At 46.0% G+C, this 15,940-nt stretch overlaps 1 protein-coding gene across 4 annotated transcripts in view; it reads left to right on the plus strand.

The window, feature by feature from the left end:
* FAM102A (family with sequence similarity 102 member A) overlaps positions 1-15,940 on the plus strand; it is a 37,058-nt gene that overhangs the window by 12,944 nt on the left and 8,174 nt on the right. For 2 of the 4 annotated variants that reach the window (XM_041406584.1, XM_041406583.1), the window contains exons 3-7: positions 7,665-7,785; positions 8,111-8,140; positions 11,640-11,756; positions 12,234-12,280; positions 14,751-14,902. In XM_041406584.1, coding sequence (XP_041262518.1) covers positions 7,665-7,785; positions 8,111-8,140; positions 11,640-11,756; positions 12,234-12,280; positions 14,751-14,902 — 467 coding nt within the window. Of the gene's footprint in view, positions 1-7,297; positions 7,440-7,664; positions 7,786-8,110; positions 8,141-11,639; positions 11,757-12,233; positions 12,281-14,750; positions 14,903-15,940 lie in introns of those variants that run through there. The other 2 variants (XM_041406586.1, XM_041406585.1) reach the window with 2 other exon arrangements.

Genomic DNA, 15,940 nt, shown 5'->3' on the forward strand with positions numbered 1-15,940 from the left:
TCTTTCAGCATTCAATACGCACGTTATTACAGACTTGTGCTTTAGTAACTGAGTCATCTATCCAGTTATTCCTTTCTTTACACTTAGGAGTTTGGTAGTTCTTTGCTTGTGATGTTTTTGCTCCTGGCACACATCCCTGGCCTCAGACCAGAAAGAGCTCGTGCTCTGTAGATGTGGCAAGAAGTCCTTGGATATGTGTTGCTTTGGGTTGGTCTGCCTTCAGCACAGTGTGTAACAATAGATTGCATACCATTTACTGTTACACTCCCTTCTTGGATTTGTTTTCCTGATGTCCAGCTTTTCTTCTTTGCTTCCAGTTGACAGAACGTAAATTACAAATACCTCAAAGCAGAGTGGCTCTGCTGGGCATGTCCCATCTTTAAAGTGTCACGTACCCATCCCTTGCTGCTTGCAGCCAAGTCTGTTAGAATTATTTCTCCATGCCTTCTCCCTGCTCCTCCCTTGCTTACCCTTTCAAAACTTATCTGACTTGTTCTATAACTTAAGTTATAAAGGATCATTTTTCTGTGACTTACTTTCTCCATTTGGCACAATTTTTGATTCCTTATGCAGCTTTTCCTGTAGCACTAGGTCACCAGCTGCATGTGATTTTTTTAAATAAACTCCATTGTTCCATTTCTTACAGTATTTTTAACATGATTCATGTTAGGAGGAGCTTAATCATTTTAAGATTCAGATACAAGGAACGGTTGGAAATATTTTGTTTAGAATAAGTCCCAGTGGTTTGAGAAGCCCTGAATGTACTGGAGAGCCTGGCTGCCTAGTGCAGTGATCTGGAGTACATGGGATGCACTGCACTGGAAAGCTCTTGCCTATGGGACATGGTGCATGAGGTGCAGCATTTCATGTCTGTCACTTCCAAAAGACACATGTCTGGGTTCATGTCACTGGAGTGCAGACATAACTGAATTGCTTTCAAAGAAGCTGTTCATACACAGCTAGGGATGCTGATGCTGGAGGGTTTTGTTCTGCTGACTGACTGCCACTCCCATTCTCCAGGAGGGATTATCACTCCCTGCTTGTACTGGTGGACCTTCATCAAGATTGATCGCTGCCTTGGAGGGAACTGTAACACACAGTTCCAAAGATGTACCTTACAGAAATAGGCTTTTTCTGGAAATAAGGTTAAAGCCATAAAATGTCAGTCCCTTGCCTGCTAGATGCCAGCTTATTCCTAAGGGTGCTATCTAAATCATTCTTTGAATACTGTTTTTATTTCATGCTTGCCTTATTGTTTTTGCTCCAGTTCTTTCCTCAGCTGCCTTTCACATACTCAGTGCTGTCATCATCGTCCCCTGTCCCCCAGTGAAGCTGCCCTGACTGTTCCTTAGCTTGGTTTCTCAGTTGTGGCTGGAGTTTGTCCCACTGGTTTGTTGTTTTTTGTTTTTGGTTTTTTTTTCCTGTACATTTGCCATTAATCCTTTTTCCTGTATTTGTCTCATGTCCAGTCAAGTAGGGATTAGGCAGCCTGTGCTCTTAACTGCGTAAGTGGAATCTGGTTTCCTGAGCTGACTTTCCCCTACTCTTCCTTCCCTGTTCACTCCTCCCCAGCTGCCAGTGAACAGCAGGAGTGCATGTATGTCCATCTCCTGCTGTGAGACAGCAGGTGAAGCCCTGCAGAAGTTTTGGAGCTTGCCTTGTTCTCCCTCAAAAACACCGGGTTGTGCAATTGGCTCATTCTAAAAGCATTGGTGTGCACGTTTAGCATTTAGGGAGCCTGTACATATCACTGCCCTGGTGTGAATGAAGAACTGAACAAGTGTAAGCTGATACCACAAAGGGAGATGAGGGTATCACTGTGGGCCATTGCAATGGGTTTGCTGGGAGTTGAAAAGTTAATTTTGTGAGTAGATTGGTAGATGCAGTGACCTTACTGCTGAACCCTTGTTTAAAACACTTGCAGTGAAACATCCAAATAAGACTTGTTTCAAAAGACAAAGGCTTGCTTAGTTCTCTCAGTAACACAGTCTGCATCATCTGTCTCTGAGCCATTTTTCCATCATAACTGCCCATGTCTAGTGAGCAACAACCAGCACTTGTCAGCTGCAGAATACAGGGCTGTTTGCAGAGGGGGAGACGTCCAGCCCCTTGTGCTGGCAGTTGTTCTGGCCAGTGATGTCAGCTCAGGCCCAGCAGAGTGACTTTATTGTTGGGAGTTCCCTGCAGCCCTGCACTGCTTCTGCTCAGGGAGGGCAAAACCCCTCCGTGTAAACTCGTAAAGCATATGTCAGCCTCCAGGTTAAACTAGGATTGCATACCTTGTGTATCCAGCTGGTTTTGATGATTCTGTATGACGTTCCCCAGGGGATATGGTGTGTCACTCCTCGTTCCTGGGATGTGTTTCCACTGAGCTTCCCAGCACCTATTGCTACATTGTGTTTGCTTCTGCTTCCCTACTTGTGTTTTGCCTCCATGAGCTTGACAACAAAATTGAGCAGATGCTGGCAGCCCTAGGCTTCACTGATGTGAGCTGTTCCTGTGGAGTCTGCCTCCAGTGCTTCCTGCTCACTGTGGATTCCTCTCCTTTTCCTTGCCAGGCATCAGGATGGCAAAGCCCAGAGCTGCATTTTTCTTTAATAACTTATGTACTGCCGTGAAGTGCCGTGTCCTCAGCCCGTTATTTGGAGATACCTGCAGGTTCTGGATTGTAACTCTAAACCAGCTAATGGCTAAATGAGGGCTTGCTTTGTATTACATATGTATGTTCACCCACTTCTGTAATTCCTGTATTTTACAGGCAGTGATTAGGCATTGTTTGTAGCAGGACCTGCTGTGTTTGTAGGATGGGATATATTTTGGTGTGCTGTGAACGCCAGGGTGTTGTTGTTCCTGAACATCCTAGAAATTCAGTTTTGAAACAGGCTTTTCAGGGATTTTTCCTTGCACTTATCAAAGGTGTTTCCTACAGCTTTGCACTAGATAACCTAGTTAAAATAGTAACTGTCTTCTCTGGAGCAAAATGCAGGATTGTTCCAGGCTTTTTCAAGCTATGGGAGTGTCAGTGCTCTAATTCAGCCTTTGGAAGGGCTGGGAATTACATGGTACTGTTTTAACCGTGTCTCTGCAGATGAAAGCAGAGCTGTGTAAAGAAATGGTGTAGAAGAGGCCTTTCAGGTGCAATCTGCTGAAATAAGTGATATTTTGTTTCTCTGAGATTGAGGGGATTGTAGCTGCATTGCAGGGATTGTGTTCCCTTACTCCCCAAAAGACACACTGCTGGTGTGTGTCAGGGCCCCTTGAAGGGCTGTTTTTCACTGCACTTAAAAGAATCTGAGCTGGGAGTTGGCTTGGCAGCCTCTTTAAAATGGTATTATCTCTCCTGTGCCTTATCAGATAAGATGCTGCTGCTCTGCTGCAGTGGTGAACCAGGGAGGAGGGTGCAGAGGACTAGGTCTGCTGGGAGGGGGATTAGTTCTGCTTGAAGGCTCTGACACAGATCCACATCTCAGAGGGGGGACAGTGAGCATGTGGACTGAGCATCAGAAATAGGAAAGCTTACCCTTCCCCTCTGTGTGAGGAGGAGGAGTAAATCTGAATAAGAAGCTCTTTGTGTGTGCTTATCTCTGTCCTGTCCCATTTAGCCTGAGGTTTTCCCACATTTGCCCCATGCATGAAACATCACACCGAGACACATTGCTCTAGTGAAACGTTTGACCTTAAAAGCTATTTTTTTGTTGCTGCAGCCTTTTCAGTAAGGCTGTGGCCTTTTTATGACACTGTATGTGTGTGACAACTGCCATAAAGCAGGAGTGAAACATCTGCTTTCCTAAATGCTTCAGGCATTTAGAAAAGGCAGAAGTGTTTCAGCGGGTGGCGTGTTGGAAGGTCGATACCCACAACTCAGCTCTGAGTCTGTAAATAGAAGTTTTAATCTCTGCTCTAGTGTTTCATTAGCTGGGTTTTCATGTGAGAGAGAGGTTCACAGTAGCCCAAGATAGCAAGGGTTGTATATGTGGCCTTTTTCTAGAAGTGTTTGCTTTACCAACTTGAATTCAGAGTGAGCCTTGTAGCTTTCTGTAACAGTGCTGGTCTGTCCGTGGCACTTACACCACAGCTGGGAAGCATCTCTTCTTTAAGGTCTGTTTGTTGTGTGTTTTTCTGCCTGTCTCCAGAGCTGTGTGTGAGATCTCAACCCAGAGTGGCCTTGGAGGCTTCCCTGAGTTCACTGCTGCCTCTCCAAAAGCAGGTGAAGCAGTGGGTCCCTCCTGTGCATCATTCCCATTGCTTGTTTTCTCACCATGCTATGCTGAAGCACCTTCCAGTGCTCTTTTTCTGGTGAATCTTCTCTCGAGAGCTGGAATGATGGATGAGGGATGCAAAAAGCTCTTCCTCGAGCTGGAGGTAGATGAGCAGCTCCAGGATTAGAAAACCTCAGAAAGCTCTTTCCAGAACTCCGCTTTTCACAAAAGCTGCCACAGGATTGCACTGGTTTATTCTGAGGAGGTATATTTAGGTCTGGAAAGAGTAATTACACAGCTTTGAATAAGTCTGAAGTCAGAAGAGGGCAAAGCTTAGCTTGGCAGAGATTCAACCTTCTGGGAGTCTTTTTACAAAATGATACAGACAGCTTTTTTAAAATAAAACTTCTGAAGACCCGTTGAATTGGCACCTAGACCTGGCATTGGTGTGAACTATTTCTGGTTCTCCAAATACAGAGTGAAACTTAAAATTAGACACTTCTGGTTTTAAGCTGTTCATTTCTGCTTTACTTTTAGTTGCCTTGTGATTAGGATGAAAGAAAACTTCTCTCAGTGCAGCCCTCGCCATGCTTCTTGGGTGTTTTTTGTTTCGGTATGATGGTTCATAATTGTACATCAGAGAATATTCCAGGGCTAAATACAAAACTGCTCATCATCTGAATTCTCCTTTTTTTTTTTTTTTTTTTTTTCCCTTTTTTAGTGTTCTCTAATTATCAGTCTAAGGATAGCTTGAGGGGAGGTGAATAGGCAAAGCCTATTTCTTCTCCACATGCCATCTTTTGGAAATGTGGAACTAATTTTTGAGAGTTCAGTTTGAAACAATAGAGCTGTTGCTTGTTTGTCTAATGATACAGCCCCAGCCCCCACCCTTTAAAATAAAAAACCAAAAAAGGTTGAAATTCATTATTGAATGATTGTGAAACTTGTGACTGGAAAGCAGCTCTGGATTTTGTCTTATAAACTCTTTCTTGCCCTGTGCAGACTGTTCCAAAGGCACAAACCCCCTAAGCTGTGTGTGCACCTGCAGCTGAGGTTCATGATCACAGTGCTGTGGGTAACATAACACCCCCAAATCCTTTTCCTAATCCCTTGCACTGTGTGGTATCTACAGCAGTTCTGGAAAGCCAATGTACATCCTTAATAGGAAGCAGAATGTCTGTTAGAGGAGCTTAGGCTAAAGGCAAATTAGCTATGGAGCTCTGTATTGCTAATCAGTACTTTTAACCACGTTTTGAAGTAATTAGCCTTCATTGGACTTAGCAGCATCCAGCAGATGCTTAATCATGCCTGCATTGTAAAACAAGTGAGAACTCCTGAGTAAGGAAACTCACACACTGGAGCAGCTCTTGATCCCAGTGAGGATCCTGCAGCTGTGGGAGCCAGGGATGGGCTCTGGGAGCTGGAGGGAGCATCCCATGAGTGCTCTTGTCTGGCAGGGGTTAGAGCTCTGCTCAGGGTTGGGAACAAGGTGTGCTGCAGTCTGACTAAACACCTTTCACTTGCAGCTGCCTTTCAGCATTCCCTTGGAGCTCTGGTGTCAGTAGTAGCTATAGCATTAGCCCTGCTTTCTAGAAAACAGCAGCTCCTTTCCAAAGGTGACTAATGCTCCTAAAATATTCAGTGCTTCCTGCATCCCCCTGTACCTGCCTTGTGTTCCTGAAGCATGTGTTCACAGGTGGTTTTCCATTCTGTTGCATACCTTTTCTCATCTGTATCTTGAGTTTTTCCTTCCTTTAGGTCATTTAAGCTGCTTATTATTGAGGCAGGTTTAACACACCCATATTTGAAATGTAACGTGCCTAATTTGGCTGGCATGGTGAATATTTTATTACAGACAAAACCTTTTTAATCCCTCTGGATGTGTTTCTTCCTCCTGTCTGAGAGAGCTGGGGTGAGTTGAGTGGAGTAATGAGAACCAGATCTCATTTTGAATTAATAATCCCAGATTCAAAGGTATTTTTGGCACTTAGATGTCTCACTTTTTACTGACTTCAATAGCGAGCCTGAGTTCTGTCTGGAAGGGATTTCATTTCTCTGCCTTGAAGGAATTGTTGCCTTCTGTTTTCTCTTGTTTTAAACAGGGATGACCAGCCTTTATCTGCATTACAGAGGATTACAGGTTTCAGGTTTTTTTCAGCTACTCCTTTTCTGTTCTCTATGTCTGCCTTGGCTGGCACATTTGGTCCCACAGAATGTCTTGGAGGACCAGCAGGGACCTCCTGCCTCAGGATTGAGTGCCTGGATCTGTCCCCTTGGGCTCACCTCGAGGTTGCCCTAATGGAATGTGAGCTACAGCTTCTTCCCCTTCCTTCCCAGAAAGAGTGGAGGCAGTACCAAAGCTGATCACTCTCCCCTTTGCCACCAGTCCCTTTGGCTTACAGTCCCTTTGGCCCGGGTCAGATGGTGGGAAGCCTCCCTTTCCCTGCTAAAGCAAACAGTTTATCAGCTGCCCTTGCACCTTTGTCCTGTGCTAGGAGGAGAGATAAGAGTCAGACTTGCTTACTCACAGCTGTCAGCAGTGCCTTCCCTTCCTCCCTCGGCCACATTACTTTGAGAACCGAACTGGCCGAGGGCCAAGTTCTGAGCCATAAATGGATCAGGTCCTGCAGAAGCTCAGTAGGAAACGAGAGCCCTGTAGAAGGATCCACACACCTTGTTTCCAGGCTCCTTTGAACCAGCTTCCTTGGAAAGGTAAAATCCAGCTTCCCCTGAGTGCTGTGTGGAAGCCAGAGCTGTACCTGAAGTGATTCCTGCACTCAGGAAGGCTTCTTCTCTTCCTCCTGCAGGCTCAGGCTATGCCAGAGCCATGTGCTTCTCCACTCAGCCTGGAGATGCTCAGAAGCTGTGCAAGCAAAACCACCTCTTCCCTGGCTGAGCCCCTGCAGGTTTTGAAGTGCAGTGTTTGCTTGGTGTGACCCTCTGTGCTTGCACCAGGAGCATTTCCACATGTGTTTTTGTCCTCCTCCAAGCTGGCCATCCCCACTGGCTTAGTGCCAGCCCGAGGAGGAGGGAAGGACAGGCCATCCAGGACACAGAGCAGTTTGCTGTGCACAGGCTGTACAAACAGACATGCTGGAGGGAGATAAGCTTGTGAACCTTCAGCCCAGTTCAGGTAGGGAGATTTGCTCCATGAGGCCGGACCGTGAATGAGCTGAACCGGCTGAGCAGGAAATGTCAGAGCTTGTGAGAGTTTTAAAGGCAAATTCTGTTGGTGAGATGGTTAGTATTTCTGTAACCTAGGTGGATTGTGGATTTTACCTGTACTGACTAGTGAAAAGCTTGATGCTAACTTAACACCTTTGTGTGGTTCAGTTTCAGGTGAACCAAGCTGTTGCAGAGGATCTTTATGGGCTAGGATGCCAGTCATTAAAAAAGATATTTAATAGCTGGTCTTGATTTGTCTTTGTACCTTTATTTGAATTTTTTTTTTTTTCATTCTCATAGAGAGGAAGTTCAGGAAAACTGTGTCCGCTGGAAAAAGAAATTCACCTTTGTGTGTAAAATGAGTGCCAACCCTGCCACAGGACTCCTGGACCCCTGCATCTGCCGAGTGTCTGTCCGGAAGGTGAGCATCCAGCTTTGCTTCTGGCAGATAGCACCACCAGTGGGGTACTGGCAGCTGGTTACTGGCTGCTTTTTGGCAGCAAGAAAAATTGTGTGGACTGTGGTGGGAAGGAAAGATTGTTTGGGACAGGATATGCTGGAACGGAGCCTCTCTCTCCCAGAAGAGTCCTTGATGGAGGAAGGGAGCGACCAAAGTGGTGGTAACCCTTGAGAGAGAGGCTTGTGAATCCTGAGAGCAGATTCCAGGACTGAGTAATGACTTTCCCCCTGTTGCCCCAGCACGTATAACAGCTGCTTTTCCTGTTTTGTTTTGTTTCCCAATATAGGAGCTGAAGGGCGGAAAAACCTACTCAAAGGTAAGAGCATAGAAAGGGCAAATGTAGCAGAGTGAAGATGGTCTTGTCTCCTGCTAGTGCTTTACACCCAGTAGAAACCAGTGGCTGCTGAGTGCACCAATCTAGAGAGATGTTCATTAGTTCTTAGTTTAAGTCTGAGTTAAGAGATTTCCCCAAAAACTTGACTTGCTGGGACGGGATCCAGATTGCACTGGATATGGATATGAGATGGGGGTTGGAGCGATGATCTGCATGTCCTCAAACTTTGGGGAAGTTCTGAGTCAGATATGAACTCTCTGGCTTCTGGCAGCACGTCTCTAATAAAGAAACAGACTCCAATTCTCTTCTCCAGAGCACAGCAGCCAGCTGGGGCAGGCACCTCGCTGCCTCAGGAGAGCAGGCAGGAGCCTACAGCAGAAATCTCTGCCTGCCAGAGCACAGGAGACACCGAGGCAAAAGCCAAACAGATCCACAGGGATCTTAGTCTTGGTTTCTCTTCCTTGCATTTTCTTGCTTGTGCTGTGGGACAGACAATGGGCCACCCCCTTCTCCTCCTTGTGCTGGATCAAGAGACAATGTTGGCTTAGAAGCTGAGCTCACACAGTGCCCAAAATGATGTTTGTTTGAAAATGAGTCACTGCTGCTGGCTTCTAATAAACAGATACTTTGGTCATACACAGCCATTTAAGAATTCCTTCTCATCAATATCCTTTCTGAGGCCATGGAGGCAACTGGCTGTGAGGGGTCTACTGCACTAGCTCCCGTGTTCTGCTCTGCTGGGTGGGAGAAGGCAGTGTGGCATTGTTCCTTTTTTGTTGCTAATTAGGACATGGTCTCTAGGGCCATCAGTTTCTCTTTCACTAAATTCACACTGTGGGAAGGTCATTCATTCTGCAGAGCTGCATGTCGAGGGAGAGCAGCATAGTTGGAGGAAGAGACATAGCAAATGCATCAGCCTTTGCCTCCTTGCATTGTCCATCCTCAAGATTTTTGCAGGATTTGGGAAGGCAGAATTAAAGGAAGCCTGAAGGCATGTTTCTGTGGTGGAGTTAACCTGGAGACCTTATTCAGGTCGTGTTCTAACCTACTTCCTTTCTGCTCAGTCTCCAGTTGTGTTTAGTGGCACTTAAAAGAGACTGACTTCCTCCAGGCCAGAACTGGAGACCAAATCTCAAGTACTTGTCATCTCTTGGGCTGATATCTTGCTTGGTCTGCTGTGAAAAAGACATGTGTTCTCTGGGAAGATGATCTGAAGCAGCTCAGAAATAAGATGTCACACCAGATTGCAGTCTTGCCCTGTGAACTAGGCTTGTTCCAGGCAGGTTCCCATGACAGAACTGATTTGGGCTTCCTGATGTTTCTAGCAGAAGTCTCTGGTGATGTCCATGCAGCTATTTTCCCATGTTACACCATGAGTCCCCACCTTTTTAAACCATCCTAATTAGCTGAGAACTTATCCAGTCACAGCAGCAGGTGTAGAGGAAGATGAAACTTGTGAATGCCCTCTGTACCTGGTCCCCCCCAGCAGGGACTGATGGGGCTGTTTGTGCCCCAGGCACTTCCCAGTGCCTTGCACACCTTCGGGTGTGACGTGAATGTCACCTCGGTGTCAGGGGTGACAGAGCGGAAGACGACAGGAAGGACTGATAAAGCAGAAACTCTTTCCCTGAGCTGGAAGAAACACCATCAGCTGGCTGGAAATCTGAGGAAACTATTCTGAAAGGTTATATCTGAAAACATCCTTTTGTTAAGGGATCTTTCCTCTATATACTGGGAGTCTGCTTCCTGAAAGAGCTTCTGACCTCAGCGCGCCGTGTGGGTTGCTGGAGGGTTCTCCCACACTCTGTGCTCCAGTGTTGGTCTCGTCTCAGAATTTAGTGCTGTGCTGGAGGAGGAGAGATCTGGGTCTGGGCCACCCCTGTGCCATGCTGCTCTCCTGGTGTGGTGGTGCTGTGTCTTTGTCACAGTGATGGATTGCATTTCCCTCTGTGGCTTTCCTCTGTCCTGTTTATCTCTAACAGATAAAAATTCACTGTTTTTTTCCTTATCAGTGAATAATTAGCAAACAGCATAGCTCTTGGCTAGAAGAGACAGAGAAATTTCTGCAGCAAGGGCTGAAGAAACACTTGCATTAAAGGAATTCTTAAGAAGTGAGAAGAGAGGGAAAAAGGTTATTTTTTTCATTCTTTTTTTGCTGATGAAAGGTTCCCTCTCTATCCCACTTTTTTTTTTTTTTCATTTGCCATCAGAAGTTCCCCTTTGAGATTGGGATGAAGGAAGCAGCTACATTAATCTTTCTGCTGTTTCCCCCTCAGTCATATATCTTGAGCAGACTGTGATTCTTGACTTGGAACAGTGGGAGCCAGGGTTCCTCTGGCAGTGACTGTGTTGTGCTGGGACTCTCTATCAGCTTCCTCAGCTGACAGGGGCACCACAATTCCGTAGGATGGTGCTGCTGTTGGGGCTCTCCGTTCAGTTGACATGCAGCTGTCAGCAGCAGGGCAGAAGGGGTGTGCTGCAGAGCACAGAAGGACCTGCTGCTGCCCCACCTGTGCTCCCTGCTCCCCTGGGAGCTGACCTGTGACGCAGATGCTCCACGCCTGGATGCTTTGGCCACGTACAGAGTACAGCATGTCCTCCTGATCAGATGAGATGGGGCACAACTGCCTTCTGTTCTTAGAGCTGTGCATAAAACAAGCTGTAACTTTTTCTTTGAAACACTGTGTTAATACACCAGGGATTAGGGCAGGAAAACAAAGGTGCTCTTCATTGTGTGTGTATTTACTCTGGAGGGATCGGTGCCCTTTTTGAAAATGCGTGTGATCTTCAGCTTTGTCACCTTCCCTGTTTGCTTCCCATTTGTTAGAGAAGGTTTAGAGAGCTCACAACTAAATCTCTCCAAATATTTCTCTTCCCTTCTGCCTGCCACACCAACCCCTTGCTAGTTAAACCTTAGCAGTGCTGGGGAGGAGCTGCCCAGCCCAGCAGCTGCCTCTGAGGGGTGAGGCACAGGCAGTGCCACATGGCTCTGGGCCTCCAGCTCCTGCCCAGATTCTGTTGTTTTTTTCAGGATGGTGTCACTTTCCCCTGTAACAATATCCTTTCATCTCCTGGTTCACATGCTCCACTGCATTCTGGGATGGCCCAATACAAAGAGTGCCTTATTATGTTTGTGTATGTGTGATTCTGTTTTTTCCACATTGTTGACCTAGAGCCTTCCATGTCCTTGGTTATGCAATGGCTGCAGGCTGGTTAACACTGTCCTGGCCACCAGCACTACTGTACACCCTTCCTCCATGTGGACTTGGCTTCCTGAAGGCTTCCCAGTGTCCATCTAGCTGGGGATGAGGAATGTGACCCTGTCCATCCTCAAGAACAGGGAATCTTCTCTGTGTCCTGGCTCCTGTTCTGCCTGTGCTCACAGATGTGTTCCCTGCCTTTGGTCTGTGTGACACTGTGTGTCCCTTTATGGAGTAATGTCTGTTCTCTCACCTTTCCTCCATTGTTTTCTTGGCTGCAGCTGGGCTTTGCTGATCTAAATCTGGCAGAATTTGCAGGCTCTGGATCCACTGTCCGTTGCTGCTTGCTGGAAGGATATGATACTAAGAACACCCGACAGGACAACTCCATCCTAAAGGTACAACAGCTAGAACTTACACAGTAAAATCCTGCTTAGGGCTTTGGGGAGATCACAGCACAGTGCCAGGCCTGGGAGGACGTCCTGTTATGTACAGACAGAGGGTTTTACTTTTCTGCTGCTAGACTGACTTGGGAAGCTTTCCATTATCAGAGTTGCCCTTTGATAATTTGGCATTGATTTGGCCAAGCAGTGACCTTTGACAAAAATACCAGGAACAGGAGGGAGGGAAAATGTTACAAGGCACTGTCAGCATGACCCAGCTGGTGTCCTGCTGAGCCACTGCCACTTGGAGTTACTGATGCCAGGGATTTGGGGCAGGGAGGGAAATGCTTTGCTAAATCCCTGAAGCTGATTTCCCTGGGAAAGGAGCTAGATCTGGCTGATCTTTACACCTAGCCCTTGAGCTCCTGGCTGTTGTGAGGTGAGGAGCTCAGTGCAGCATGGCTAATGATGTGCCTTGTGTCCCCTCTCCAGGTCACGATTGGAATGTCCCTGCTCTCTGGGGACCCCTGCTTCAAAACGTGAGTTCCTGGCTGTACCCCATTCTGGACAGACACTAAAACTGACGAAGGGAGGGGAAAAGATGCACTTGATGTTGGGAAGTACAGTAAAACTGGTTGAATCACCCAGAGAACTACAGCCAGCCTGTGCTGTTAATTGGTTTTGTTCTCTGCTCTGGCTTTCCCAGCTCTGATTATTGCTGTGCACAGTGTTTTCCCTGTTGGTGCAACTTAGGTTTTAGCAACCAGGAGATTTTGATTACAAACTTCATGTTTTGCATGAAGGATAGAATTTCTCATGGCTCTGGGCTTGGTTTCACTGACCTCCAAGAGGAGAAAGGTCAATAAAGAAAACAGTCTTGGAAGTGGACATGCTTCAGCACATACCATGGGGGATAAAGATCTCAGATCGAAACAGCAACCAAAATACTTCAAGGCTGAATCATTTTAATTTTTTTTTTTCTACAGGGCTCACAACTTGTATTAATTAGCAGGGAAATTGCAGTAATGTAGGGTTTTTTTAATGCATAATAACAGGAAAGAATACGTACAGTTAGGCTGGGGAGCAGTTTTGCTGCTTAAAGAATTGTTGGTGAATCAACAAATATCCTGGCCACATCTTCCCTCACCCCACAGTGCAGCATCACAGTCCAGCCCTGCTGTGGTGTGCTGGAAGGTGTGTGACTACACAGCAGGGCTGCCATGTGCCCAAAGGAATATTTCATGTTGCCTCCCAACAGTATGAGAGAAAAAAGCTTTACCTTGAGGCCAGCTCTTGTAGCAGTTTTATTCTGGGCTAAAAGGTCTAATTTTAGGATCTAGCTTGGAGTGTATAAATTAGCTCAAATTCTTTAAAATGCTGCATAATTTTTGGTAGGTTTGTTTTGTGAGTGGCTTTTCATAGTCCTGCAGTATTTTCTGACACTTTTAAACCCATCATCTGTGTCACCTGATTCTGAAGAATTTCTGCTTCAGAAGAAAGTGTAATATAGAAGTTTTGAGTATCTTAAACCAAATTGTAGCAGTAACAGATGTTCTAAATCTAGAGTACTAGGATGTCTGGTAATAATGTCTTACAAAAATACCTGTTGCTCCTTTGCAATGGAAGCAAGTCCCACTCTTAGAATGCCTGAAAGTTACACAGAATAGGATATAAATATCCATTTAATGTAAGTCGGTTCAGTCTGAAAGTCAAACCTAATTTTCTTGAAGGATTTTTGCAGTCATTCCCACTTTTCCCTTTTATGTTGATGATGTGCAAATATCTAAAAATAGAAACTTTGCATGTGGAATAGTCCTTGATCAGTAGAGCTTCTGGTAAATGACACTAATTAGAGGGTTAGTCAGGAATTAAACTGTGCTGGGAAATCACTTCCAAGCACTGATTTTTTTGCAGCACTCCATGAACCTTCTCCTGCTGGGGTTGTTGAAAGGGGCAGAGCAACTGAGCTGACAGACCAAGGGGCTGCTCTCACAGCTGCTGCAGGAACAGTTTGCTTGCTAAAGGTTGTAAAAGCTTTAAAAACCTGTGAAGCGAAGTCTCCGAAGCACCTGGGTGCATGCAAATCACTGATAAGGTGATTAGGGAGGGTTTTTTCCTGGTAAAGGCATGCTGTGAGTTTCCTGAAAGCTTTATAGCCATTCAGCTGCCCACATTAAATATTCTGTCTTCCAAAATACTGCAAAGATCCCTTCTCATGTAACATCTTCCCTCAGAGCTCTGAGTGAGACAAAAGATTTTATTTCTCACTCCTCACTTAAAATCCATAATATGATCCTTTAGTTCCAGTTCAGACTTCAGGCTACAGAGAGGTTAGGGCTCCAAGAGGAATATTCACTTTGCCATGCTGCACATGCTGTGGCTTCCACCCAAAAGCACTTCTGGAGGAAGGGAGGGGGCTCCAGGCACTCACAGCTCTGCCCTGCAGTCAGCATTTACAAAGGGATGTTGCAGGCTCACGGAATAACCAGAAAAATAATTCTGACAGCTGGAAAAACACTTTAGTTTCACTGAGAAGAGTTTAATAGTCAGTTAAAAAAGGGAAAGGTTATTTGATTGTTGTAAAAGTGCTCTCATAAGGGAACAGGGTTGCTGGGATAAAAGGTTTCATTTTGGCCAGAGCGGTGTAAGAGAAAGGAGGCTGGACTTGAGAATGGGATAACAGCAAACTGGTTCCTGTTTGTGAGGCCAGCTGGCCAGTGGACACATGCTGGGGGTGAAAGGGCAGCTCTGGATGGTGTCCTGGAGGACAGTGCAAGTTCTGAGCCTGCTGTCCTGTATAAATGAATGAATGCCCCCTTTTTACCTTAATTTACCTCAAAAACTTGGTTTTTCTTGTAATGCAGTCCAAGGTAGGGAAGACGCCAGTCCTGCACGTGGGAAAACAAAACCCAACATCCCATTTGAGCTGCTGGTCAGAGGGGTGGGATGGACAGAATGATGCTTTACCCCTGCCTGGCAGTCCGTAACCTCCTTCCCTTCTGATTCCAGGCCTCCTTCCACCGCCAAGTCCATCACCATCCCAGGGCAGGACTCCACTCTGCAGCTGACCTGCAAGGGCGAGGGAACCACCAGCAGCAGCAGCTCCTCCACAATTGGCTCCCTGCGCCAGGCCAAGCCAAGAACTGCCATCCTCAGCTCAGGTCTGAATGCCCACCCTGGAGCCCTGCACTGTGTGGCTGTGCCTGGACACTCCTTGGTTTTTCCCAGCAGTTGCAAGCACAGACACTCTTTAATTTTTCATTATTTCCCTCACCCATCCTCAAGCCCATTGCTCATCCAGAATATTGAGAATAACAAAACCATCTAAGTGTAACTGAGGAGAGGAAGGTTGAATATTTGCCACATGCATATTTCTGTTAGTGGAGATAAAGCAATTTGTTCTTTTTGCTGGGGATTTAATAATTCATGCACTGCACTCATCCCTGCTTTCCACTGTGTTCAATGATACTTACCATTGTTCTGCACTCAGCTATTCTGTTGCTCAGACTTATCTTCTAGAAAAGTTCCTCTGAAGGTTTTAGAGGTTGGTTTAAGGTCTAGTGGCCTTGTTCCAGCTGCTGATGCAGTTCTTTGGCTTCTGTATGAGCCTGTTTTCAAGGGCACTGCATTTTCACATCAGTTTTTTTCCTTCCCAGCACATTCCAAATGTGCAGGCAGATACACTGCACCAAAATAGCACTCAAGTCTCATCCCCTCAGTTGACAGAGCACGTGGTGCAAGTGGTGTTCTTAAAAAGCTGGCTAATGTGTTACATTTGTGCACTTCTGGATAAGCTTCCTGCAAGGGAGACAAGCAGGGCTAGTAACGGAGAAGGGGTTATGCTGAAGTGTCTGCATCACATTCAGAGATTATTTAAATGGTACAGGCTCTCTCACAAGTAATAGAAAGGGAAAGGTGGTACCAGAAGCACCCAAATGAGGTGGAAATACTTTACTGCCAGTGGCCATCTGATGCTTACTTGGTCTTGATGCTTTTAATTATGGATAGTTTCAGGCACTGCTTGTCCTTCTAGACAAGTCCCCAGAGATATTTGTAAATTCATGTGCTGGATAGAAATAGTGATAAACTTGACAGAGAAACTCACTGTGCTCTTCCCTACTCCCTGGGTGTTTCTAAGCCCTGTGCTGGCCTGTGTAGCAGGGCTCTGGCCAGTAGAGTGCCCTTTCCTTGATCTGTCA

This window comes from Onychostruthus taczanowskii, unplaced genomic scaffold (assembly GCF_017590055.1).
Source record: "Onychostruthus taczanowskii isolate IOZ18803 unplaced genomic scaffold, ASM1759005v1 scaffold25, whole genome shotgun sequence".
Classification (NCBI taxonomy): domain Eukaryota; kingdom Metazoa; phylum Chordata; class Aves; order Passeriformes; family Passeridae; genus Onychostruthus; species Onychostruthus taczanowskii.